Source organism: Columba livia, chromosome 1 (genome assembly GCF_036013475.1).
Source record: "Columba livia isolate bColLiv1 breed racing homer chromosome 1, bColLiv1.pat.W.v2, whole genome shotgun sequence".
Taxonomy (NCBI): Eukaryota; Metazoa; Chordata; class Aves; order Columbiformes; family Columbidae; genus Columba; species Columba livia.
Window position 1 is genome coordinate 204,971,799 of NC_088602.1, and position 27,794 is coordinate 204,999,592.

General features: G+C 44.1%; 1 protein-coding gene and 1 long non-coding RNA gene across 4 annotated transcripts in view; both read right to left on the bottom strand.

The window, feature by feature from the left end:
* The window catches only part of LOC135578323 (uncharacterized), a 262,971-nt gene that overhangs the window by 26,416 nt on the left and 208,761 nt on the right, over nucleotides 1-27,794 (bottom strand). The window lies entirely within an intron of this gene.
* Nucleotides 1,845-27,682, bottom strand: DHTKD1 (dehydrogenase E1 and transketolase domain containing 1). 3 transcript variants are annotated; one of them, XM_065050126.1, is made up of 18 exons: nucleotides 27,482-27,682; nucleotides 24,785-24,878; nucleotides 18,558-18,713; nucleotides 17,575-17,786; nucleotides 15,597-15,791; nucleotides 14,723-14,992; nucleotides 13,943-14,114; nucleotides 12,141-12,339; nucleotides 10,537-10,849; nucleotides 9,372-9,456; nucleotides 8,567-8,706; nucleotides 8,057-8,207; nucleotides 6,733-6,839; nucleotides 5,232-5,396; nucleotides 4,770-4,852; nucleotides 3,507-3,676; nucleotides 2,902-2,987; nucleotides 1,845-2,426 (listed from the first exon to the last, which is right to left on the bottom strand). In XM_065050126.1, the coding sequence occupies exons 3-18, from the start codon at nucleotides 18,619-18,621 to the stop codon at nucleotides 2,325-2,327; spliced, it is 2,514 nt and encodes an 837-aa protein (XP_064906198.1). In that variant the 5' UTR covers nucleotides 18,622-18,713; nucleotides 24,785-24,878; nucleotides 27,482-27,682; the 3' UTR covers nucleotides 1,845-2,324. The 3 variants fall into 3 exon arrangements, with proteins under 3 accessions (XP_064906198.1, XP_064906200.1, XP_064906197.1); XM_065050128.1 differs by lacking the exon at nucleotides 24,785-24,878 and having other exon boundaries at nucleotides 27,482-27,654; XM_065050125.1 differs by lacking the exons at nucleotides 24,785-24,878; nucleotides 27,482-27,682 and adding an exon at nucleotides 21,264-21,465.

The window sequence follows — 27,794 nt, forward strand, 5'->3', positions numbered from 1 at the left end:
GTGACACTGTGTAACCTCATCTGGGTGTTCCTGCTCCGTCAGGGGGATTGGACTGGATGATGTTTTGAGGTCCCTTCCAGTCCCTGACATTCTATGATTCTGTGTGATTCTGTGACAGTGGTGCTGAAACCTTCCCTCGGGGAGCTGCAGTGTCAGGAGCTGGATGTTGACTGCTGTGGTGTAGAGCATTTGGCTACTTAAATGTCTCTGCAGTTGGGAGCAGGGGGAAGTTTGGGAACAAGCTGGCAAAGGATGTTTTGGCCTTTCTTCCAAACACATTGAGATGAAATAGTCACACAAGCAGAAGGGAAAGAGCAGTAATGTCACAAAGCCTTTAGGTAGCCCCAACAGATCGCTGTGGAACTCTAGCTGAGACTCACATTAGTCCTCTAAATAGGTACAGAACTCCCACATACTGCAGAGGGAAGAAGAAATTGCTCTTGGTGGAAGAAGATGGGATACAGAAACCCTCTCAGGACCCTCAGGAGAATCTGCAAAAATGGGAAGACCCATGGTCACTCCTTGCTTGTGAGGGCCAAAGCTGAACTCCTTTTAGTCACTGCCCTCTCCTGCTCAACTTGTCCTGTTTCTGGAGCAAAGGTGCATTTTGGGAACTTCTTCAAATGGTTTGGACCTCTATCTGCTTGAGCTCCTTCAGAAAACCTGGCTGATCACCCTCCTGTTTTGTCATTTGCTGCTGTTCCTTTAATGAAATCATAGACTAGTTTGTGTTGGAAGGGACCTTCAAAGCTCATCCAGTCCAGCCCCTGCCATGAGCAGGGACATCTTCACCCAGATCAGGTTGCTCAGAGCCCCGTCCAGCCTGGCCTGGGATGTCTCCAGGGATGGGGCATCCACCACCTCTCTGGGCAACCTGGGACAGGGTTTTACCACCCTCAGTGTAAAAAATTTCTTCCTTTTGTCTGGTCTGAATCTGTCCTGTTCTAGTTTAAAACTATCACCCCTTGTCCTATCGCAACAGGCCCTGCTAAAAACTCTGTCCTCATTTTTCTTATCAGCCCCCTTAAGGTACTGAAAGGCCACAATAAGGTCTCCCTGGAGCCTTCTCTTCTCCAGGCTGAACACCCCAACTCTCTCAGCCTGTCCTCCCAGCAGAGCTGTTCCAGCCTCGGATCATTTCTGTGGCTCCTCTGGCCCCTGTCCAGCAGGTCCATGTGTGTCCTGTGCTGAGGACCCCAGAGCTGGACCAGCACTGCAGGTGGGGTCTCACCAGAGCGGAGCAGAGGGGCAGAATCACCTCCCTGACCTGCTGCCCACGCTCCTTGTGATGCAGCCCAGGACACCATTGGCTTCTGGGCTGGAAGTGGACATTGCCGGCTCATGTCCAGTTTCTTCTATAACCTGTTTCATTAACACATTTTTTTCAAGACAAATTCTGTGATACCTACAGTGCAAAGAAGAATTTTTACTGAGGAAAGCTCCCAACAGGCCTCCAGATGAGGATAGATCTGGGGTTAAAAAACAAAACAAAACCAAACCAAACCAAAAAAAACAACAACAGACCAGAAAAATTGCACAAAGAAAATATTCCCAGGTAGAAGTTAGTGTCACTCTGCCCGCTAGCCTCTGGTTTGTCCTCTACAAAATATGGTTTTAAAATATGGCACGATCCCTGCAGCATGCCTTCTGCCCTCCAAGCTTCATGTGAAAGCACCACCTTTCCCTGCGAGAGAGACAGTGGTGCCTGAAGCCTTCAGAAGCCAACCTGCAATCCCCCCAGGAATCTTGATTTAACAGCTCATGTGTTGAGAAAAGCACAAACAGCTGTAACAGATTTTATTCCTGGCCCATAGGAAAAGAAGTGAGAAAAATCCACAACACTCTGCTATAGAAATGGCTCATCCCCAGGCATGGGGAGACATTTATTCGACCAAACTGTACTAACAATTCTGTGGAAACAGAAACAGGAACTGTTTCCACACAGGTACCATCCCAGGGATGGTAAGAAAGTGCAGGTAAGAAAGGTGGTATCAGGTATTTTACAGCCACCTCACCTATCTGCCCCCTGGACTGTTTTATTTTTTTGTTTTTGGGGGGTTTGGTTGGTTGGTTTTAACTTTAAAAAGTTATTCTTTAGAAAATACTACAAGAGAATAAGAAGTATCTAGAGAAACAGGCATCACCTCTCATCTTTAGGTATTCCCCTACATGAAAAAATTGCTTTATCATTACAGTACTTGTTCCATTCTTCTTTCCCGTTTCAGAGAACTGAGAGTCTTAAGGGTCCAGCTTTTGTTCTTCTTCATAGGAGGAGCCACCAAACATGACTGGCAGACAGCAGGAGTAGTCTGTCCGTTGAAAACTTAGATAAATGTGTTGGTAAGAATGTCTTCCTGCTGCTGGTGGTGCAGGGTTCCAATGCCAACTGCTGGGGCTGGTAGAGGAGGTCTGCTCACAAGACGGAGCTGAAATTTGAGTCAGGAGGAAATAATTAATGAAGCACAAGCATAGGATCACATCTTGAGGACCTCTGATGTCACGTTGATATCTACTGTCAGATGCTGGGCAGTTCCAGCTGGCAGTAATGCAAGAAGTTATCCCCCATCTCCCAAAGATCCTGGCTCCAAAAACATTATAGTGCACGATCTGCCACAGCAAACAGCAGCTTTGGATTCTCCTCCTACTCACTTCAAGTGTTGTGTTTCCTACCTGGAATCTTTCATCATTCTCCCTACTTAGACTAAACACCTGGTAAAAGAAAGCTCTAGTCCTGCTCATCACCACTAAATGGTGCTATAAAGACCATAGGTAGCTTAAATTAGAGCACACATTTGGTTTAGGCATCAGGAGCAGATTTTTGTGCAAGCATCACAGAATTCTGCATTCAAGAAGAACTTCAAACTTCATTTTCAAAAACTAAACACCATGGGGACATCTTACCTTAACCCCCAGCTGTTTTTCAAACCGTGGTGACACAAAGGACCATGGACCCATGTTCTGTGGTTCTTCCTGACTCCAAACATAGGCTAAATGAAGGAGAAGGGTACATTATAAATGCACGTATTCGTCTTTCCAACAGCTCAAGAGAAGCTTTTACTTTGGTAGCATCTCTGCCTTTTTTGTCTTGACACTATCTCTGAAATGAAGGCTTGCCAGATGGAATTCCCTTGCAGGTCACAGTTTGCTGAAATCAAACCAAAAGCATGTCCACCACTAGGATAATACTGTGGGGATATTCTGCTTTTGTACTGCGGTTTTCAAATGCTACTGAGAGGACTGGACTGCAAAAAACAATGCAAAAAATGCTGCAAATGGTTCACTCAAACTTTTAGTAGTACCTTATGGAAGCTAACAATAGCAGAGAGACAAGTTCTTTTTGGACAAGTGGTAAACATTTGTATTATCTCACTCCAGATACACTAGATGGATAGGGGGGAAGTGAAGAGGCAAAAGCCACTACAACTCTTCATCCCAACAGACAGGCAACAGATTCAGTTCAATACTTCAAAGAGTCTAGAACCAAAAAAGGTAAAAATCTGGCTGACCTTTGGCATGGCTGTATTTGCTCAACTCTTGCTGTAGAGCTTCTAGGGGGAAAGGACACAGTTCTTCAAGTCTCAGGATAGCTGTGTTGTGCTGTCTCTCTCCTAGCGTCTCTCTTTGCTTCACCAAAGCATAGTAATGCTTACCGGAACAGAGCACTACTTGGGTGACACTAAAGAAAACACAAATGTTTCCAAGGTCAGTGTTTTACAGAAACTCTATCCAGAATGGTTTCATATATGCAATAAAAACAACCAAAATTTAAAGACAACTTTATGAAGCTAAATTGCTACCCTAGACACCTTTTCTCTTCTTTGCACTCCCTTCCCTCCCACTCCCCTCCAACAGCTGGGCACATTATGCCAGGGCCTGTTTCGTCAGTAATCGTGGGAAAGTTACCTTACCATGGAATTCATCTCTCTTAGCTTTAACTGTCTAAAAATTAAACACCTTGTCAAAGCTAGTGATCTGTGCACTCTCCACAGAAAACAAACCAGAGAGCAAGAGAAGTACCTCCAGAGGACAATTCCTTCCCAAGTCAAAGAGGAACTGCCTGCTGGAGATGCGCAAAACCCTCCAGCAATCAGAGAGGTCTTGGCTGCCTACTTTTACTGGACAAAGGTGAGGAGAGAAAACTCACCCGTTCTGCCTCACCTTCCCACCTAAAAAAACAAGATGCTGAGATATTTCCAGCCTTTTGTCTGTGGGTGAGGATGCAAACATCAGGGATGCTGTCGGACTCGGGTACTACCGGGGCAAGGACAAGATAAGAACCTTAGGAGCAAAAAAAGTGAAGGCCAGAATTGCCCATTATAAATAGGATTCTCCACAATAACTGAAGGGAGGGAGATACATATATATATATGTATATATATATATATACAAAATTTATTATTACCCTAATTTAACTTCATCAGCTCAGGTATTCCAACACCAGAACAAAAATTCTGCATCTCTTCAGGTAACAGCTGCTCATGCTGACTGTTATATACAGGGTGAGGTGCAGAATAGCACCCATCAGACTGTGGTCACAGCCTCCCCCTGGGGCAACAGCTGAAAGCCTGAACACTTTACTGTTCTGCAGATGCAGTAACTACCAACAAGTAAGCAGAAGACAAGGAGAAAAATAAATAAAACTAAGTCACCCATCATAAAACATTTTCCCCCCAAAAGTCACCTCTTTCATGCCACCTCACACGTGAGCTGTTGGGTGGAAGGGGACAGGACATCCTGTCTGAGCTTTTCCTCTAAGAAAGCAGAGTTACCTTTTAGGATCTACGGAGGAGTCACCAATGACAGGCTTGAAAGTTGTCCTTGGAGCCATTTCTTCAAAACTTGATACAGCAGCCTGCATGGGGGAGAGCTGGGACTTACCAAAACGAACTGCATTTTCCCTCAAGCCAGAGTTGAGGAGAGGAGACCAAGACAGGGTTTTAAGTACAAAAGACGCAAACTTCCCTCTCGCTCCCATTCCCACTCCCACAGATGAACGGTGGGATGCTAAGATTCCCAGGAACACCACCAGACCTAGAATCAATGCTGCTTCTAGCTCACCTCCCCACAGCTTTAATTCTCAACCTCTCCTGCCCCAAGCAGACAAAATTCCATCAATTTGACCCCAAAACAGAGAGAGAACACAGAGGAAGAACAAAGAGAAAGGGGAAGAGAACACAGAAAAAGAAGAGGAGGGAGGGGGAAAAAAAAGAAAAATAAAGTTTTAATCTTACAGGGAGCCTGAGTAACACTTTGGGAGAAGCAACAATGAGAGGTTTCCTGAAGTTTCGGACCATTTGCCGCCGGAGTAAATGGAAATACTGTGCTGGGGTGGTGGGATGCACAATTGACATGTTCACCTGGTCCCCATCGACCCCCTCTTCTGAGCTGTCACACATCTGTGTAAGGGGAAGACAGCAATACCTTGTCAAGAAGCAAACAGCAAGCTAAACATGCAAGACAGAACACAGGCACATTAGGCACGCTGACTAGTAGAAGAATGTAAGAGCAAATATACCGAGTCAGACATCGATTGCAAGGGATGAACAACTTCAGAGAAGAAATGGCTTTAGCATTTAACTGCCAAGATTATAGCTGAACTGCCTCCTTCTAGCACACTGTAACCAGGGCATGAGTTTTTCTAACAGCAGATAGGTCGTGACTCCTTCATCAGAGGGGTAGCACCCTTCTAAACATGCTGCTAACACCTCCCCAAGCCATCACTCAGATGAAAAGGCTTTTATTTACTTACTGCATCAGAAGGGCACAATAGTGGATTTTTTTAATGTGCCACAGATTTACTAACTGATATTAATAGTGCCCAGTGTCCTGTTTGTATGCTCTGTGCAGAGTGCACAGATCTGTGAGTGGTTTGCACCAGAGGGCAGACGCCTGTTTCTGATGCCAACTCCCAAAATGTTTTCTACAATAAGAGTTCATCAGAGCTCTCCTATTTGCAATTCAGCAATTGTGTCTTGCTACTGGACTCATTTTGTGGTACAGTGACATTGCTGAAGAGCAGCAATGAAGAAAAAAGACATTAGGCAATACTGAAGCACATCCCACTAGGGCAAATCTCACATTACAAAATTTCATAGAATCATGGAATGTCTGGAGTTGGAAGGGACCCACAAGGATCATCGAGTCCAACTCCTGTCCCTGCACAGGACAACCCCACAGTTCACACCATGTGTCTGAGGGTGTTGTCCAGTCTCTTCTTGAACACTGTCAGGCTTGGGGCTGTGACACCTCCCTGGGGAGCCTGTTCCAGTGTCCAGCACCCTCTGGGTGAAGAACCTTTTCCTAATGTCCAACCTAAACCTCCCCTGGCACATCTTCCTGCCATTCCCTCTAGTTCTGTCACTGGTCACCAGAGAGATGAAGTTACCACACACCCATTTGGGCAGGTGACAGAGATGCAACAGGAACAAGCAGCATTTATTACAAGGCTCAACCAGAGTCTTGCACCAGAGCTGTTGCGGCAGCATTTAAACCAAAGCTGTTTCCCCATGACTTCCAGACCTGCGCCTTCTCATCACAGTCCCCTTTCTTCCTCCACTTTCATCCCAGTCCCTGTTCCTGTCTCACTGCGATGGTACGATACTGATAAGTCCCCAGTTCCTGATGTCACTGGCCTGTACACTGGGATCTGGAATTTTGTGACAGGACTCCCAGAGCACTGGTTGCTGGTGCTGTGCTGGGGGATATGTGAATCTGAGAGGTTCAGCACGGTACCTGTAAGAATCGTTCCATCCGGCAGGACGAGTGCTCAGGGCCTGCACCATCATAGCCATGGGGAAGAAGAATGACTATCCCACTCTGCAGAAGCCATTTGGCCTCACCTAAAACACACACAATGAGGAGGAAAGAAAGAAACAATAATTTCTACAGAACTTATAGCCCAAAACACATATTATTTTGCATAAACTACTCAGGAGAAAATAATAGTTAATTTCCACATAATTAAACACAATGCTGCTGGCATTTTACCATGAGATTGGCAACTGTGAAACAGCATGCAGAAGATGGTATGAAGTTGCTGAAATTATCCTGTAACTTTGGGCTTCCACAAGACTTAAGCCTCCATGTGGAACATGTGACATGGTGAAGACTTTAAATCTTAGTCTAAACAACCACCACAGTATGTAAGAATCCTCTTAATGGAATTGTTCTCCTGACTAACATAGGCCCTCAAAGGTAATTATTTTCAGTGAGAAAACCCCTAACCGTAATTCATTACATATTTTCTGCACATCCTTGTCATCTGGTCATCTGCAGGCATGATCCCGGCAGCAACCTGTGAGCCAGTCCCAGCTAACGCTGCAGTGCGAACCACAGGCGATTTCCCTGTGCTCTGCCAAACCTCCTGCGCTATTTAGGGGATTACAGTTAAACCCAGAAGATAATTCATCCCAGCCTCAAATACATGTTAAGGACGGATGGGATAAGAGGGACTCTGAATTTCCATCTGTGATTATAGAGGAAGTGCAGAGGCCTAGCTGAGGCTAGATGCCAAAATTCTGGATGCTTACATACAAGGAATTCCACTCTAGAAATCCATCTTAGCATTTTCTCAGCATGTTCCAGCTCAGAGAGGCCTTTTTGCAGTATCTGAGCACTCTGAAAACATGCTAGAGTCAAAATGAGAGGTTGTTTGTAAGGCGCTATTGTGGGGATTTAAATAATCATTATTTTCCTTCTGTATTGCTTCAGGAATGTTTCTGATGCCTCAAGCAGGAAAAGTACAGCCTAAAAAGGTATCAAATATACATAAACAGAGTAAAATAAATTTATTGTGACAGGTGAAGGAAAAAAGTCCATTAATATAATCAACTGTCCTTTGGAATTACTGTCTTCTGCCAAGGATTTTAGATGGATTCTCGTCAGAGAAAAGCTGCTTAGAAGTCAGGACCACACAGGCAAGCTCACAAAACTTCTTGAGAAAACAGAATTCTTTTTGCAACATGTTGCCCTTTTACCTTAAAGATGAAGAATTTTCTAAAAATGCACTTACTACAAATGATTAATTTTTAAATATGTTAGCTCCTTATACACTCACCTCCAGAGATGAAAGTGTCAAATATTATCTGGGCTCCATTAAAGAAGTCTCCAAATTGAGCTTCCCAAATTGGCAGTAACTTAGGGCTCTCAATACTCATTCCATATTCAAAACCAAGCACAGCTTCTTCAGACAAGGGGCTGTTACTCACCTAACAAAAGGAAATTATTGGGAGGGGTTGGTGAGGAGGAAGACAACCCAGTGTTAAGAACCTTTGGAACCAGGCACACTGGGGACATGCATTCCTAAACACAATTGACGGTCACCTCTTTTTTCTTTTGAATGAAGACACGGAGGTGGAAAGAGTAATAGCTGATCTCGCAAGGAAAAGCAAAACCCCTTGTTAAATTTGTAAAGACCCCAAAAATGGCCGTGCCCTGACAGTTTTATGTCTCTTTATCTGGGGTTTGCCAGAATATACAGGCTACGTACATATGTCTCGGCAGCTTTAAAATACGCATTGTTTCAGCTCAACTTGAAGAAGGTTGTCTCATGGACTACAGAACCTACCTCTAGGAAACCTTTCTGGTCTGGGGACATGTGATTCAGAGGAATGTACGTATCATCCGTCTCTTGGCAAACCAACATCGCGTGTCGTTGGCTAAAGGTTCCTCTGCCAACATCTTGTCCACTTAGTCTGATATTAAACCCTTGCCAAGCAATAAACAAAACACTGGATTAGCAAGTCATGTAAGAAGAAAACCTGCAGAACAGCAACTCCTCACTTCTAAAATATTACTTAAGTCTTTCCCACATCAGCAACGTCAAATCCAAGATGGAATATTTAACCAGCAGCAGCTCCAACTCACAAGCACATCTGAGAGATGCTCAGACGTTTCTCTTTTCTCCTCTCTGCAGCCAAGAATTATTTTGTGGTAAGTGGTTCAATTTACTGAAGCAAACTGCGAAACATGTGCATCCTGTATCATATATAAATGAAGGCATGAAATCAGGCCAAAGGGGACAGAAAAGAAATTGTAGCATGAAACACGCTCGAGGTAAGTTTATGGGAGGCCTCACTGATGTCAGCTGCATTACTCATGTGCTTAGCACTAAGCACCAACATATTTTGAGGGTTGAAAGGGAGCAACAATTCTTTGAAGACATGTAGTACCCAATCTACATTTGTCACTAATATTTATTAGCAACATAGCGAACTCAGATTTACTTTCTCTTAGTATCGTGCAAATGCAAATTGTCAAATTTATACATCGTATCAATCTTTGGACTTGAAAACACCTAAAAAGTCTAATGTTCTACTTTATTGCCATCAAAGCAAAAATATTTTATTGTCTGCTGTCTGATTGCCTCTTACCTTGGCTCAGCAGGGAACCAAATGCTAAAGCTTCAGCTGTTGCCCAGTCCAGCTTTTTTCCTTCCTCCATTTTTTGAACTCTTGACTAAACAAGTAAACAAGAAAAAGTTATTACTTTGCCTTTTCTCTTCTATATCTCTTTTTATGGCATAGATCATTATTAGAAGCTAGGAAAACAGAACCGCTACAGAGAGAAATGCTATATTCCTGCAGCAGACGTAGGCTGGTTTGGAATCCATGCTCTCTTATTTCAGCACATCCCAAAGAAGGTTGCCCTGAGGACCACAGAACCACGGATGACACACACGTTCACTTGCCAGTCAACAAACCATGGATTGACAAATTAGATCTTAGTCTAAAAATATTAAAAATCTTGAAACAGCACAGAGCGTGCTCTTGGCAGACTTTTGGTTTGTCTGGTTAGCAATGAGGAAAGATATCAGGTGTAAGAGTTTCAGTTTCCAGAATTCTCCCGTTTTGGCCTGCAGAGCTGCAGATAAATGCTCATACGCAGCTGTGGTGTTCTTGCCTTGAACTGGGAAGGCAAGAACATCGGGCTTCTGAAATACCCAACTCAGGGTCTCTCTATAGCTGCCAACTAGACACCTGCGCATCATCATCATTCATCAGAGGGAAATGTTCACAAACCCAAACCAATACAGTTATTGCACACAAACTTAGAAGCTATTGAAAACTGACTGTCAAACTCAGCCACATGTGTATGCTTATGCTCATATATATAAAAATAAACACTCACTACTGGCTTTAGAAACTGTGTACACTATTACCAAGTTCCTGATTCATTCTCACACAAAGTATTCATTATAATTATGGAGTATATAAATGACAGTAATTTATCGTAATAGTTTCTATTATTTGTAAGAATAATAAACTGTATTTTCTATGAGCTTTATTCTTCATTGCAACAATATATTGTTGAAATAACAAAATTAAGTTACGGTCAGATTTGTGGGAGAGGACATATCTTTCTCCAAAACTGGAGGAAAAATGGCATAATCTCAGCCTGAAAAAAGATCACGAGCTGTTTTTCCTAGAGAACATTATGCTATTCTCTAACTGGCAGCCTCGCTGTGTTTAGAGTTTTTCCCGTAACAAGTCACATCTTTGAGCAAGGGAACCAGAAGCATCATTATGCTCTACTGACCTGTGCATAGGTCTTCAGAAGATGGCTGTGCACCTCAAGTTCTTCGGGCACCTCTACGGACTTGACTCCAATGAACTGCAGCAGCGGCACGGGCATACCTGTGTCCCAAGTGGTGATTTTTGCAGAAGGCTCGACCAAGCCTTTCCAGTGAGCCTGCAGGTTGGTCGGAGGTGGACTATACAGAGTCATGTTGGCAAGATGATCATTCAGTTTAGAATAGTACGTCGTCTTTATGTCGGATATTTCAGCCTCAGTCATGAGCCCAGAAGCTATGAGGTGTTCTGCATATGTGTCTGGGATACTCTTACGGGATCTGTCAGGGAGAGAATCAAACCCCATAGACATTAAACCTGAAAACAGCGTCACTGCAGACCAAGGAAATACCACCTTATTACTGTCAGGTACCATGGAAAACTAAAATTATGTCCTGGCGCATTATACTTTTTTGCATCAAGTTTGCTTTCTTGGCATTTCCAGAAATATAATAACTTGGATATGTGATTTACTGTCCTTTACTAAAACTTTTTAAAAATTGAAAAAAAGAAAAGAAGTGCCTGCAGTTGGCAATTACAAGTAAAAGCAAGTCAAAAAAACCTACCACTAAAGACTGACTCTGTGCTGTTGTGCGTATTTTCTTCAGACAAACTGACAGTAGGATTTCAGTATTAGCTGGGAGTTATAGAATCATTTCGCTTGGAAGAGACCCTCAAGATCATCCAGTCCAACCATAACCTAACACTGGCACTAAACCATGTCACTAAGAACCTCGTCTGAAAGCCTTTTAAACACCTCCGGGGATGGTGATTCCACCAGTTCCCTGGGCAGCCTGTTCCAATGCCTGACAACCCTTTCTGGGTAGAAATTTTTCCCAGTATCCAATCTAAACCTCCCCTGGTGCAACTTGAGGCCATTTCCTCTCGTCCTGTTACTTGGGAGAAGAGACCAACACCTTCCATGCTACAACCTCCTTTCAGGTAGTTGCAGAGAGCAAGAAGGTCTCCCCTCAGCCTCCTGTTCTTCAGGCTGAACCCCTCCAGTCCCCCAGCCGCCCCTCATAAGAGGAGCCAACCATTCCATCAAGCTAACTGTTCCATAAATCCTTCACCTAAAATACCAGGATTCATTGGCCAAAACATTTCATCTGCATTTTTCTTTGGGGATAAAGATGGAACCTGAATACATTTAAGTGCTCATGAAGAGGAGTCTCCATTGGAACGAGCAGTACCAGGCAAAGACAAGACAGACATCACACAGTCTTCCTGCTCACCCTCCCACACTATCTACTCTTCCCTCTAGCACACAAAAGACAACTTTGTCTTGTGATTACTATCACAATAATGAATTTGAAATCTAAGGGATACGTGCAAGATTGTTCCCCCACGAGGCATCAAGCTTCATATTCAAGAACCAATACCAATGGTTACCTTCATTAACACATCATTAGCAGACACACCTTAGTCACTGGCTCCTGACAGTGTAGTTACACTTACAAAGACTTGTCGGTACAGCAAAGGATCTTCAATATACAGAGACTTCTATTACAGCCGCAGGCAATACTGAATTGGTACCTTTTGGGTTCTGCCATCAGGCGGTGTTTCCCTTACCTGATGATTTTGTACATGCTGGGGTTGGTGAAGAACGGCTCATCAAGCTCGTTGTGGCCCCACTGTCTGTAGCACAGCAAGTCCACTATTACATCCTTGCGGAACTGGCGCTGGTACTCGACAGCCAGCCGCGTGGCACGGACAACTTCTTCAGGGTCATCCCCATTCACATGGATAACTGCGCATCCGACAATTTTACCTGCCCAGGGATTCAAAACATAACAACAGTAATCACATCAATGCCTTCAAAAGAAAATAAACACCCACCTACTCTGCTGAAAACTACCAACAACTCATGTGAAGTGTATTTAACAAAAACAAATCTACAACAGATGCTCTCTGTGATGAGAGCTGGGGTAAGGAGTAGGAGTCTCCCTCAAGAGAAAGGGCAATTAACCCAACCCGTTGTATTTGTCACAGTTTGAACAGAACTTCTCTACCAGCAGTAAACTCCCAGAAGACTTTCTATACATAGTTCCCACGTCTTCTTAATCTGGATGGAAGTTCGCTGGGAATGGGAGGGAATGACTTGATTGCTTCTGTTTCAAACAAAAACTGAGTTTTGTTTCTTTCTTATCCTAAACTGTCACTTCTATGAATTCATATATGCCAGAAACAATCTCCTCCCTTGTTAGTAGTTATTCTGTCCATTGCTCCTCCAGGCAGAAAGGTCTCTTTGTTAAAGACAATGCTGTGCAATTCAAACATCTTAACACCCTCTCCTGTATGACAATTTGGCTGCAAATCTTCCCAGGAACAGAGTGATCCTCTTGTACTTTATCTTTCCAGATTCTGGGAGATTAAGATGCTTCAAGCCTTTCTTGACTCACATCAAGTTTCCCTCCCTAGCCAAATCCTGAAGCTCAAATGGGTAACGCTGCCCCGCACTGATCAGGTAAGAAGAAAGGAAAACTAAGGATGGAAAAAAAACCCCACCAAACAAATACACATCCCCCTTCCTCCCCAAAAAACTCCACCACCACAACAAAAAACAAACCCACAACACTAAACCAGCCCAGGTAAAAAGCAGCAACATACACTATCTGCCTTATCAGAATTAATGAACCTACCAATTCCATTTGAAGAAAACGTAAGACAAACACAAACACTTGATGTTGAGTCTTAAAAACATATATTAGTGTATTTTTAATTCTAGGAGACATACACAAGGGAACTAACTACTATGTCTCTGATCTTGCTGATTACTATACATCTGCTTATCACTAAGAAAGACCAGTCCAAATCAAAAACACTTCTAGTTTAAGCTTAGAAATAGCATTAACCTCATCTTTTAATTAAAAGCTCCATAAGTTCACCTGACAACAAACACACCAGAAAAACGAAGGAGTATTTGACTTACAAATCTTGCTCCAAAACCACACTGGAATAATTTTGGTTAAATCTAACAAGATCTTTTTAAAATATGTTTATTATACACTCCAACACAATATATTTTTAAAAGCTGTCAATGATATGGCAGAAATTAAATGAGTTATAAAGACTTCACAGAAATTTTGCAAATATTTTATCCTGTAAAAATGTGACAAGATTTTCTCTTGATATTTGGTCTTTGCCATAAAGCAGACGGGGGAGGGCGTATTTCCAGCATCTGAATTTTTGCTAGTAGGAGGTAATAATCAACAATAATTTTAATTTCTACGCTATCATGAGAATGGAGATATATTAATCTAACTCCCTAGAGTTGATAGGCACTTGCTATAAAAAGGCCACAGAATAGTATATTCACACTGGAGTTGTGAATGACACAACAGCCAAGCTTCCTTCTGATTAACTATACATACCAACGTCACTGCAGTACAGAGATGATCTTCCTCGCTCTGGAGGAGTGGTATAGCCCAGCTGGTTGTTAACAATCAAATGGATGCTCCCACCAACTCTGAAATGCGGTAGATTAGAGAGGGTCAATGTTTCAGGAACAATCCCTTGCCCAGAGAAAGCAGCATCGCCATGAACCTACGTTAGGGAAAAAGATGGAAAAGTCTCATTAGAAAACACTGGAGGAACAGCAAAATCAAAACCATAACTCATTAAGCCAGACTTTTTTAACTGAGGAGGTGGAAGAGTGGCCACCTTCACTGATTATTTAGGACTGCCTTCACAGCTATAAAAGACAGTTCAGGGAGTAAAAACTGATTCCAGCAGACTTTCTTCAACAGTACCATGACAAATGAAAAAATGCTAAACCCCCTTGTATGCTTTGCAAGCTTGTTGATAACTCTTCTCCAAACCCATTTAAAAGAAAGCTAACAGTGGTGGTTTAAATGCAAAAGTGGTCTGTGAGGACAGGCACACATGGCTCTCAATGCAGAGTCATATTAAAATAAAGGAAGGTATCAGAACCAGTTCTTAAAAAAATCTTAGAAGTGAACTTGTTTAAATGCCAGTATCATCAAACATGTCACCTGGAAATCTTCCTTTCTCTCATCTTTCTCCATAAAGAGATCCCAGTTCTTGATATTCTAAGTTTATTCAGGGTTTTTTTTGATATTTCTATAAATACCACTTCATACGCAAGTCAAAGAAGTCTTACAAAGATCAGTTACAAATTGCGAGCAAAATACCTGCAGGCAAATAACTCTGTCTCCAGGTTGTGCGGAGCTCTCTGGGGAGTAATCTCCGTCGAGCAGAGTCTGTTGCCTTCCTCGTGTCTTGCCCACGGCCACTGGATTGATTGCTTCTAAGTGTGAGGGGTTAGGTAGCAAGCTGACATGCACAGGCCTGTGTGAACCAAAGTCGAGATCCACAGAAGATGTCAGGTGGGAGAGAACATCCCCAATGGCTGCTGAATTCTCCGGAAACTCACTCAAACCACGCATCTTACGGAACATGAGCTGCATGGAAACAAATTTGGTTAAATCCCCTTTCACAGAATCACTTCAGTTGGAATAGACACTCAAGATCGAGTCCAACCATAACCTAACCTAGCTCTAGCAGTAAACCACGTCCCTAAGAACCACATCTAAACACCGTTTAAACCCCTCCAAGGATGGTGACTCCACCAGTTCCCTAAGAACCCTGTTCCAATGCCTGACAACCCTTTCCATGAAGAAATTTTTCCTGATATCCAATCTAAACCTCCGCTGGCACAACTTGAGGCCATTTCCTCTTGTCCTATCACTTTTTACTTGGGAGGAGAGACCAACGACTTTAGGATTCACTAACACAATGAAATCAAAACATTTACAGAACTGTATGCTCTCCTATTCCTGAAATTGCAAGGATGCTATGGATAACAGATAAAGAGAACTTCTTCAGAGTTCTTGTTAACAATCTCCCACAAAGATCTGGCTGAGGTGCTGACAGAAGGGAATACGCTCTCACACAGGTAATGTTTTATTGCTTCAGCACTCACAACACAACAAACTTCTAGGGTTTTATTTCATTGCAAATAAATTAGGCACAGAGCAACTGTCAATAAGATTGTATGTCTCTTACCTCAAGTGGAAGCTGAAGTAAACCTGTAAGAAGATTAAGTCTTCCACGATGAGGCATTCCAAGGATGATATCCGTCACACCGCTGTACGCACACATCTTGAACAATTCGTGGAAGAAACCCATCATGCTCTCCGCTCCTTCACCACCATACCGCTTCACTGTGGCAAACTTCGTGGCTAAGAAGTGATCGAACTCCTATTAAAAACAGGAGACCTTCGCTATGAGGCTATTTCAAGCAGCAGTCTTCTGTTTATTAAATTGAAATGTGATTTATTTTTGTACCTTTAAGGCATACAAACTTAAGCATACCCCTTGAAAGTCTCAGCTCATTCTTCACTCACACAGCTTAAGACCAGAAGGTATGAGGACTACAAGAAATCTCCTCTTATGCAGAAAAACATTGGACTGAGGACCAAATTGTCTCTACCTAACATGGAAGGAGATGCATGAAGAAACATAACACCAGAGCAATTTACAAATTCCTTGATAATTTACCTATTTGAGGTAGAAATTAAGGAATGCTGTTCTTTTATGTTATGAACCTTAACCATCCTGAGATGCAAAGTGCTAGAGAAACACAGCGTTTCATTTTCATTAGCATTAGACATAGTCCTTAGTACATAGGTAGAAGAATGCTTGAGAAAAGGAAAATAAAGGAATCTATATTTACTTCATTTTCCTCTCACTCCTCATTCATCCGCTCCTAGACAGCTCTCATAAGTGACAAAGTTTTGGAAGCACTGCAAGTGTCTGTCGTGTTTTGCAATTTAAGACTGAAAATAAATGAAATCTGTGACTGGGAAGGGAAGAACTGAGCCATAGCCAAAGACGTGAGCCAACTGCTGAACACCTTCTAGCTAAGCAACATATAGTTCTAAGGAATAATGCACACAAAACTTATCACACATAGAAGCAGATTTTCCTCTCCAAAAGGTTAAATTCTACAGTCTTAAGTACAGTTCTGGTCATAAAGAAAGCAAAATGGAATACATCAGCGTCCTGATTTCAACCTCCTGTATCACTGACACACTCCTCTAACTGCCAAAGAGGCACGAAAAACACCAAATATGCCATATACTTCTGTATAGTCATTGGTAAATATTACATTTAACACTCCTTCCACTTGGAAAACTGGAAACAGGGACACCTTCACAGATCCTGCTCTTCTACCTTTCCATCCTTCTGGATAACACAGGGAGAAAAGGGGAGAAAAATAACTTTTTTCACAGTACAGAAGTATTGGAATAAACTTTCTCTGCACATTTTGCAAGTACATGAATCTTTCACTTCCATAAACAATTCATTGAACAAAGGTTCCTTTGCTGAAAAGCAGCAAATTTACAATTGCTATATATCTAACACCTGAGTCCAACTCTGGTTTGTTCTCCCAAAACCTTGAGGCATCATACTTTAAAGGCAGTAAAATGGATCAGCATGAGGGTGAAAGGAAAACATAGAACAGCTACAGGAGAGCATAAAATTTCACAGAGCTCTGCCCAACTTTGCATTTCCATCTGTAACATTTAATATAAGCTGTCCGAACATTAGCGTAAGAGAATCGTACTTTTCAAGACTGATTACTCACAGGTTTTTAGGGTCATTATTTGTGTCCAGGTGACAAAGATTACATGTTACAAGAATATATATTCCACACAATCTATATTCTAATTAGTTCTAAAAGCGTTTTGAGTTTGGAACTGGTTGGAAATATTTTCCTATACATAATTTCCAAAGTAATCAATACAAATCAAATGGTAGCGCTATTTGTTTTAATAATGAATGCTAAGTAAACTCAGCAACAACCTCCAATGAGATTCCTGCATTGTGTACTGCACTTTTTCAGGCAAAATCTTGTATTTCTTCACAGCCTTCAAGGATAGCGATTGTTCTTATTCTGCATTAATAATGTCTGGAGCACTAAAGGGTTTGAGACAGACTCCACAACTCTATTACAATCCTATAGTAGTGAACAAGGTACCTGGGACTCCAACATCAGTTTGCACAAGTGCTTTTTCTCTTCAGGTGTAAATGTTTCTTGTTTTAGCTCCTCAAACCTTTTAGCAAACCATTCTCTCTCCTCCAAAGTTGAAAGCTGGCTTGTTTCTATGGAAATATGCCCGCAGTATATATGGTCAAGGTAAGCCAACACATCCTCTAAGGAAGCCTCTTCTTTTCCCATGTTTAGAAGCCCTGGTGGGAAATAAATGTTATTAGCCACTGTGGAGGAGGAAGGGGAAGCACAAAGACTTAAACCATTGTTTTGCAATTACATTAACGTTTTGAGCATAGAAATTAATGTCTTCCTTTCCTCCATTTAAAGAGAAAACTCAAGAACATCTTTTATAAGCACACTTCACTGTTATTAATATGAGGGTCTCATGCTTATCTGTAAGGTGCTCGGAACACCCTTCTGAAAGAATTTACCACGAATGACATAAAATCACTGTTTTTACGACTCAGTATGGCACTCAGTATCTTGTGGCTCAGAGACATAAGCTCCGATTCCAGTTGCGTTACAAGTAAATAAGGACCTGTTTGGCAGATGGAGAAAACAAAGCATAGAGAAAGACCCTCCTTTGTTCAAGGCCACAGCTCCAGTCTAAGAGATCCAAGAAAAGACAAGTCCTGACTTCTGCCCCTGTGCTCTGGCAGCTTCACTACAGTGTTAAGTATTATGCTAACTCATAGAACATTACAGCAATACAACAAATTAATAAATAACCTCAGAAGCTATAAGACCAAGTTAAAACGTTCATGGTTTCCAAAGGTGCTAGAAGGTAGCCACTCATTCTACAATGACTTCTGCAACAAACACGTACGTAGGCTGAAGTTAACCATTTTTCCACCAACGGTTCATTACTGATCGAACCGCCACTCAATATTTGGCTCTTCCGCAGAGGACACAGCATCTAAATAAATCACCCAGGAAGAAAATTTGCTGTGATAAGGCTGAAGACTTACCCGTAGTGATGAGAGGCCCTTGAAGAACTTCTGACAACTCTTGGATTTCAGGTACCATGTTCATGACAGCTTGGCCAGCAAACAGTGGGTTTATTTTGGCTGCTTTGTGGCCATGTTCAGCATATGCAGTTATTAAACGAGCAAGAGCATGGTCAACTAAAACCAAAAAAGGAAGTAGAACAGCATTGCACACATGCTCACATTTAATCCATTTACAGCATCAACATAAGAGTATTCTGTCCATAATCATCGAGGTTCTGGCTGGAATGATAATTTTTCTAAGCATGTTGCTTGCACCATATCATTCCACAACAGCTCGCATCCATCAAAGTGCTAAATCTGCTCACCCAACAGATTTTCAAGCAAGTACACTCAAGATTTACCCCCAAGTTCCCCTCATAGGCTCCTGTAAACATATACGAAGCTACTTCCTTTTGCTTTGAATCTCTTTACAACGGGTACGGCCAACTTAAGAATGGCACAGTATCAGTGTGCAAACTCTGATTTCCTCAGCCAACTCAAATTGTACCACTTGTTCCTCCCTGTTCCTTGCTGGAATTACAAGAAGATAGGGGTTTAAGGATAATTCGGGACCTACGACTTCAAAAAATGTCTGTGTCTGCAAGACCCATTAGCCAACAGCATTTGTACGTGCTGAGCCAGATGTACTAAAAATTCAAATAGGTTAATGTGTTTTTCAATAGACATCAGCAACACACTGTTGCAGGCACCGAGGTCACAAAATTATCAACATAAGCAAAACTTGACTGGCTGAAAGGTCATGCACATAACATTACTGTCGTTGAGCACACACCACAGACCAGATCAATAAATTGCAAACCAATAAAATATATTACAAGCAGAATCTGCTACAAATTAATGACAGGAACCAGTTTACAATGCATTCATCATGTGTCGTGGGGTTTTTCGGCCCAAAAAAGGCGCAGTGCTGGCAGTATCCAGGTCTGAGGACTTTTCATTCTCCAAAACACTGCAATTTCTGAGGCCATTTCACAGTTATTTCTCCGCCATTCTTATTTCCACTGCTGACACTCTGCTCCTGCTACCCAGTTTCCCCAAAAATAAGACCTACCCCAAAAATAAGCCCTAGCATGATTTTTCAGGATTTTTGAGGATGCATGAAATATAAACCCTACTCCAAAAATAAGCCCTGGTTACAGTTCATTAAAAAGTCAATTTAAATAGTGTCCAGGCAGCTTAACATGTTTTTAAAAGGCATCTTTTTGGGCAAAAATTAAAATGAGACCCTGTCCCCTGTCTTACTTTTGGGGAAACAGGGTATTACATTTATGCAGTCAGCCCATTCAAACAGGTCATTTCCTCAAATGAGTTCTACAACAGAAGAACACAACATAATTTATCCAAAAACACTCTCGGCAAGAGAACCATTAAAAAGCGATTTTTAAGAAGAATGTAGAAATATGTTAACACTTTCCTTGCTTTAAAAGGAGACTATTTAGTGATGGGACTTGGTGTCCAGGAGCTGACAAACCAGTTTCACTTCTGCACAACAGGCTTAATTCCCACCGGAGCCTCCTGAGGTGTTAATGCCAGGATGATGCTCCTACCCTGGTTTTCTGATTGAAATTGTTTGGCTTTACTATCGAACTGAGCTAAAAGTATCACTTATTGCCACAGGAGAAGAGTTGTCTGTACTTAGCTAGTTCAAGCACTATATGAAAAATACATAGGCGCATGGCACAGGTACTTTTGTGAGTGGTAAAACTCCAGAATCACAGAATGTCAGGGATTGGAAGGGACCTCCAAAGCTCATCCAGTCCAGTCCCCCTGCCGGAGCAGGAACACCCAGATGAGGTTACACAGGAAGGTGTCCAGGCAGGTTTGAATGTCTCCAGAGAAGGAGACTCCACAACCTCCCTGGGCAGCCTGTTCCAGTGTCTGTCACCCTCACTGAGAAGAAGTTTCTTCTCAAATTTAAATGGAACCTCTTGTGTTCCAGTTTGTACCCATTACCCCTTGTCCTATCATTGGTTGTCACCAAGAAGAGCCTGGCTCCATCCTCCTGACGCTCATCCTTTATATATTTATAAACATTAATGAGGTCACCCCTCAGTCTCCTCTTCTCCAAGCTAAACAGACCCAGCTCCCTCAGCCTTTCCTCACACAGGAGATGCTCCACTCCCTTCATCATCTTTGTTGCCCTGCACTGGACTCTCTCCAGCAGTTCCCTGTCCTTCTGGAACTGAGGGCCCAGAACTGGACACAATATTCCAGGTGTGGTCTCACCAGGGCAGAGTAGAGGGGAAGGAGAACCTCTCTGACCTACTAACCACCCCTCTTCTACCTAACAAGAAGCACAGGAGCACAATGCTGAGGGAATTACAGCATTCGACGTGCTCACAGCCTCTTTATCCCGCGGAGCTGGGCAAGGTATCCGCAGCCTTACGGGAACCGAAGGCAACGGCCCCGGCTGGGCAGAGCGGGGAAATCCCGCCCGGAGCCCCGGGGAGATGCGGCGGCTCCGGATCGACGCCCTCGGACTTTGGGCCCCTCAGAGCTCACGTAGCCGCCGGCTCCCTGACGGGAGCGCGGGGCTGCCGAGCACAGCCCGAGCCGCGGACCCGGGTTCCCCCCACCCCACGGCGGGACGAGCAGCCCCGCGCTCCGAGGAACCCCCGCCGGCCTCCCCTCAGCCCCGCTGGGAACGGGACGGGGGTGTCCGACCTGCTTTGCCGCTCGCTCCGGCGCCGCGCGGCTCCGCCGGTGTCCCGCTCGCCGCTTTCCGCGGTTTGTAGCCGTAGACGCCCCGCTCGGTGCGGTACCAGCGCCTCAGGCCGCCCCGCCACAGAGCGCAGCGAACGGCGCTCGCCGCCGCCATGGCCGCCCCGGCCGCCCCGCTCCCGACCGCCAACCGCCGGCCCCGCCAACCGCGCGGGGTGGGACCCGCCGCTCCCCGCCCCGAGCCCTGAGGCGGCCTGGGTTGGCTGGTCCCTCAGGGGCTTGGCCGTGTGTGTAGCCCTTAAATCTGAGTGTCCAGGCCGCTTCTCTGCGCCTTTCAGCGACTTCAGAAGCATATCGTGCTCTCCTGGTATTTCCTATTAAAAGGCTGCCTAAATTTCCTGTTAAACAATCCTGAAACATTCCAAAACTTAATCTTGTGTATATGGTGTGCTGGATTGTGGTTAGACTGCGAAAAGACACAGTAACCTCATCACTTCTGGAAATCCTGCCAAAAAAGGACACGAGTGATAGAGAAACAAAGCTTTAGCAAAATCTGAAAGCTTCATCTAAAGTTTTCAGGTGCCTGTGAAAACATTTCCAAACACATGAAGGACAAGAAAGTCATCAGGAGTAGTTGGCATGGCTGCACCGTGCTTGACCAAATTGATGAACTTCTGCAGTGAAGTGACTGGCCCGGAAGATGAGGGGAGAGCGGTGGATATTGTCTGCCTGTGTCCCGTAAGATGCTCATGGACAAGCTCTTGATGGGTGGGCGGGATGAGCAGTGAGGTGGGTTGAAAACTGGCTGAACGGCTGGATCCAGGGGGTGGTGATCACGGAATCATTTTGGTTGGAAGACACCATTAAGATCACCGAGTCCAACCATAACCTAACTCTAGCACAGAACTGTGTCCCCAAGAACCTCATCTACGCATCTCTTAAACACCTTGAGGGATGGCGACCCTACCAATTCCCTGGGCAGCCTGTTCCAATGCCTGACAACCCTTTCTGTGAAGAAATGATTCCTAATATCCAATCTAAACCTCCCCTGGTGCAACTTGAGGCCATTTCCTCTCATCCTATCACTTGCTACTTGGGAGAAGAGACCAACCCCCTCCATGCTCCAAGCTCCTTTCAGGCAGTTCAGAGATCAGAAGGTCTCCCCTCAGCTCCTGTTCTCCAGCTGAACCCCCCAGGTCCCTCAGCCGCTCCCATCACACTTGTGCTCCAGCCCCTCACCAGCTCCGTTCCCTTCTCTCAACTCACTCCAGCACCTCACGGGCTTTTGTGTAGTGAGGGGCTCAAAACTGACCCCAGGATTCAAGGTGGGGCCTCATCAGTGACTGGTACAGGAGGATGATCACTGCCCTGCTTGCCACGCTGTTCTTGAGACAAGCCAGGACGCCGTTGGCCTTTTTGGCCACCTGGGCACACTGCTGGCTCATATTTGGCCAACTGTTGATCAACACCCCCAGATCGTTTTCCTCCAGGCAGCTTTCCATCCACTCTTCCCCAAGCCTGTAGCATTGTTGATCCGTGGCACAACAGCTGGAGGCTGGCAACGAGCGGTGTACCGCAAGGGTCTGTAGTGCATCCAGTCCTGTTAAACACCTTCACTAATAATCTGGATGATGGGGCAAACTGTACCCTCAGGAAGTTTGCAGAGGACACCAAACTGGGAGGTGTGGCTGATGCAGCAGAGGATCATGCTGCTGTTCAGAAATATCTCAAAAGGCTGGAGAAATGGGCTGATGGGAACTTCATGGACTTCAACAAGGAGAAGAGCCAAGTTCTGCACATCAGGAGGAACAATCCCATGTACCAGTACATGCTGGAGGCTGCCTGGCTAGAAGCATCTTGGCAGAAAAGGACCCATGAGTCCTGGAGGACACAAGGTTGAACAGGAACCAGCACTGTACGCTTGCAGCAAAGATGATAAATGGTATCCTAAACCACATTAGATAAAGTATTGCCAGCAGGTCCCTTCTGCTCAGCACTCGTGAGGCCACACCTGACCAGTTCTGGGATCCTCAGAACAAGACAATATTGGAGAGAATCCAACAAAGGGCCATGAAGATGATGAAGGGACTGGATCACCTCACATATGAGGAAAGCCTGAAAGCTGGGACTGTTCAGCCTGGAGAAGAGAGAGCTCAGGGGTTTCTTATCAATGCATGTAAATAATTGAAAGGAGAGTGCAAAGAGGACAGAGCTGGGCTCTTTGCAGTGGTGCCCAGTGACAGGACGAGAGGCAATGGGCACAAATCGAAATACCAAAGGCTCCATCTGTACATCAGGAAACATCTTTTTACCGTGAGGGTAACCAAGCACTGGAACAGGATACCCAGGGAGGTTGTGGAGTCTCCTCCATCCTTGGAGATATTCAGAAGCCAACTAGACAATGGGCTCTGGGTAGCCCTGGTTGAACGGGGAAGGCTGGACCAGATGACCTCCAGAGGTCCCTTCCAACCTCAACCATTCTGTGACTCTGTAAACTTTGTGTGAATACAGGCCTGGGAGGCACAAGGGCTACTGGCGAGTTACCTTTCCACAGGCTTGGTGGAAGGGTTGATTGCCTTCACAACGGGGAAATCAAAGAGTACTTTTTTCCTTCAAATTAAACCGTGGTTATGTGTTTTTGGAACAGGTGAAACTGGATTTTGCAACTGAATCAGTTATGACACCACAGTTGGCTGGGGATTTTATGATATTCATCATCCTTGGAGAGGAGCCACTTGTGTTTCTTGAGGCCTGTACGGTTGGTTTTATGAAGATTTATAACAGCCAATTTGGGAGAAAAATAAAAGTGAATGACCAGCTATGGGACAGGTAACATGTGGCCAACAGAGTAAAGCATAGTAGAAATGTGGCTTTGAATATTGATTTTTTCAATGTATTATTAGAACAAAGGAACCTTGAAAATAATGTTGCAACATTATGTGATTTTGCAGAGTTGACGGTAGAGAGGCAGAAAAAGCTGATATAGTCAAATATTTCTATTCTGTGCTTGAGGGAAAAAAAGACAAATGGTACAGGCAGATTGCATGATGATGAAATACTTTTCCACAGTGATTAAGCAAATATCAGTCGAATAGCAGATATCAATGTGGTTTTGCTTTAAAGCAGACTGTTTGTTGAATATTTCCTGATTAGCACTGATAGGAATAGGTTTGAACATTACAAATCTTCTAAAGTTAAAAAGGACTAAGTGAGATGGTTCAGCCATACAATGTGGATCTCGGAGAAGTAATGGAATATTTGTATATACGAGTTCACTTACTGGTTTGATCAAATCTAAGCATGGGCTTATGGAATATATGTCTTGTCAAGTCACCTTTGTTGTTTTTTTTTCTGTGATTCAAAATTTAGGTATTGAAGACTGAAAGTACTTTTCAGGCTTTTGTCAGCTTCATCATCTTGTGTAGGACATGGTAACACGTGGTAAAAGCCTGCCTGTAACGATACCTAGGTCAATAAAAGGTTTTGTTGACTTTGGCTCATGTCTGAATGTGAGAAAGTGATACCTGTGCCAGCAGAAACACCGTTGCCAAGGGAATCTGCTCCCACTCTTCAAGGGGACTCTCCTGGCGTGACTCTTCTGGCACAAGGGATCCTGGCCTAGAGAAGACACCTGTGTGAGCCTGACTCAGTACTACCTGATATTCTGGCTAAGAAAACTAGAAATGCTTCAAAATCAAGGTTGTATATGCCAAGCAGTATGTGCCTGACTACCTAGCACATCTAAACTTGCAGTACTTTAAATAGAAAATCATAATCAGCTGGGGGCGTTGCTAAAGGGGTTATAGTCCTAGCCACTTTAGCAGTTATCTCAGCCCAAGAAAACCACCCACAAATTAAGTCCTGACAAAGTTTGTCAGCTGGAGGTCTGTGGTGAAGAGAGGTGGTCTTGGATCCATGTGTCTTGATGGACTGGACATACGCAAATGTGATTTATTTGAAGAGGACGAGACATGAGTTTGTACACCTTGAAAAACACATGCACGTAGCTGCTTTCCAGGAAACAGTGCCTATAAATAATCTAAAAGTTTAAAAATCGTGGGAATGAAACAGATGGGTCTGAAAAAGTTATGTGAATATCAGCTCACTTGGCAAAAAAGATCATTGTCTGGATTTGGCTGCAAGGAAATACTGAGTACACCTACGGACTCTACATTAGGCCAGTATTTGGCACAACTGTGATTCTTCTCTGAATACTGTGTGCATGTTTGGTGCCAGTAATTGAGAAAACATATTGAAAAAGTGAGGAAGAAGAGCTTCAGGAATTAAAACAAAATGAAAGACATGCTTTATATTTGAGACTCAGGAAATGGGAGCTACTTGGTCTTCTTTTGGTAAGTTAGTAGGAAAACTTGTATGTACACAAATGAAACAGGTACTTCATAAGGAAAAGCTTTCTTAGATATCAAAGGTAAAACAGGATTTACTTGCACTTACAAAAGATAGTTCCAAAATAGTCTTAGCTCTGTGGGAATGTGGTATAAATACAGCAGGCGCTTTTGTTTCCTTTCAAAGTTTTAGTGATAGTGGATTTTATTCATGTTAGAAAAGTAGCAATATGCTTAAACAAAAAAAAAATGCCAACATTTCTTGACGTAATTCCCCTGAAATTGATACTTAAGCCTAATGTAACACTGAGTCTGCCTTTTTCGAACCAGATCCAAAACAAAGAATAATTCAGAGGGATCCACTGACAGGCCACAGGAGTGGTGCCTTTGGAAAAGAAAGCTCCAACACTAACAGGGAGTTACCGTCCCCATTTAACCCCTTTTTTTCTCTGTTTAGCACACGGATCTTCTCCATTCTAGTGCGTCAGTTTAATCAATCCAGCAACTCAAGATATTTTGGCAAGTGAATGAAAATCTTTGACACTTGAATGACCTGTGTAAATAACAAGCGTGATTTTCGTCCTCTCAAGCTTTTCCAGACAGAGGTTTTTAGACGTGTCTGGAAAATAAGCAATGAAGTGAAACCAGGGAGGAGAGCTCTTTCCTGGAAAAAAACAAAACAAACCAAAACAAACCTAACCTGTCTAGTCCTGTACCAGCTGGCAGAGGCTACTTAAAACTCTGCATCAGTAATCAGAGCCTTATATTTGGGCTGCCTCTTGCCTCCAAATAAACGGTGGCTTAAACAGCTGAATAATCTCATTATGCACATCCAGGCCTGCACCTGCTGTCACGGCCAAATATTTCTGTCTGCTCCTTGTTAAGTCTAGAGGGGTGTAAACACTTTCCCAGCACTAAGACAAAGCTTCTGGCAGAATCCGGTGTCTAAATGTAAAAGGGATACCAGACCGGTGCTCTGAAACTCCATGTTGTGGCAGCTTTTCCAGCTTGGGAAACTTCAGAGTTTCCCAACAGCCAAGCCGTGCCCAGGCGCGCAGATCGTGCATGTTTCCAGTAAACTGGGAAAGTTTTGTGCAACCACATTTACCGTTGTCAAATGCTTTCAGATGCCAAGCAAGGATATTGACAAGAGGACGAGGCAGAGATACATTTAGACTACAAAACACAAACCATGATATCATAAAATAATCAATTATAAAATAAGTTTATATTATGCCACTGTTATTCCCAGTATTTTATCACAGTGAAAACAAATGAGGCAGCACCGTGCCAGGGCAGCCACCGCACGGTCCCCTTAGAGGGGCCGCTCTCAACACGACAACCAACACGACATGACATGACGTTTCACGACCAAAAACACGCCACCGCAGTGATGCCACGCGGGCCGACGAAGCGAATCGTGCACGGGCACGGCCAGGGAAGCACCGTTCAGGGTCAAATATCATCCAGGAGACCACATCTGGAATATTGTGTCCAGTTGTGGGCCCCTCAGTTCCAGAAGGACAGGGAACTGCTGGAGAGGGTCCAGTGCAGGGCAACGAAGATGATGGAGGGAGTGGAGCATCTCCTGTGTGAGGAAAGGCTGAGGGAGCTGGGGCTCTTTAGCTTGGACGAGACTGGGGGATGACCTTATTAACGTTTATAAATATGTAACGAGTGAGTGTCATGAGGATGGAGCCAGGCTCTTCTCGGTGACACCCAATGATAGGACAAGGGGCAATGGGTACAAACTGGAACATAGGAGGTTCCACTTAAATATGAGAAGAAACTTATTCACGGTGAGGGTGACAGAGCCTGGAACAGGCTGCCCAGGGGGGTTGTGGAGTCTCCTTCTCTGCAGACATTCAAACCCACCTGGACACCTTCCTGTGTAACCTCATCTGGGTGTTCCTGCTCCGGCAGGGGGATTGCACTGGATGATGTTTCGAGGTCCCTTCCAACCCCTGACATCCTGTGATCCTCCCCGCCCCTCCGGCTCCGAGGGACGCGCCCCCCGTAGCACCGATTCCCGCCCCCCCCCGCCCCCCGGTACTTCCGCCTCCGCAGCCTCTCGGTAACCCGAGCGGACCCGCCCGCCGCCAGGACCCCGCTCGGGGCTGCCCTCCGCGCTGCCTGACCCGCGCCCACCGGGAAGAGCCGATCGCCGAGCCATCTGGAGCCGCGGCGA

What these genes read in the sequence shown, in the direction of transcription:
- DHTKD1 (XM_065050125.1), bottom strand. Translation starts at nt 21,417, where the DNA reads ATGGCGGCGGCGAGCGCCGTTCGCTGCGCTCTGTGGCGGGGCGGCCTG. An exon ending in CGGAGCGAGCGGCAAAGCAG is followed by an intron (nt 18,714 to 21,263) that starts GTCGGACACCCC and finishes TTTTGGTTTTAG; the next exon opens with TTGACCATGCTCTTGCTCGT. An exon ending in AGGGCCTCTCATCACTACGG is followed by an intron (nt 17,787 to 18,557) that starts GTAAGTCTTCAG and finishes ATTTCCCACCAG; the next exon opens with GGCTTCTAAACATGGGAAAA.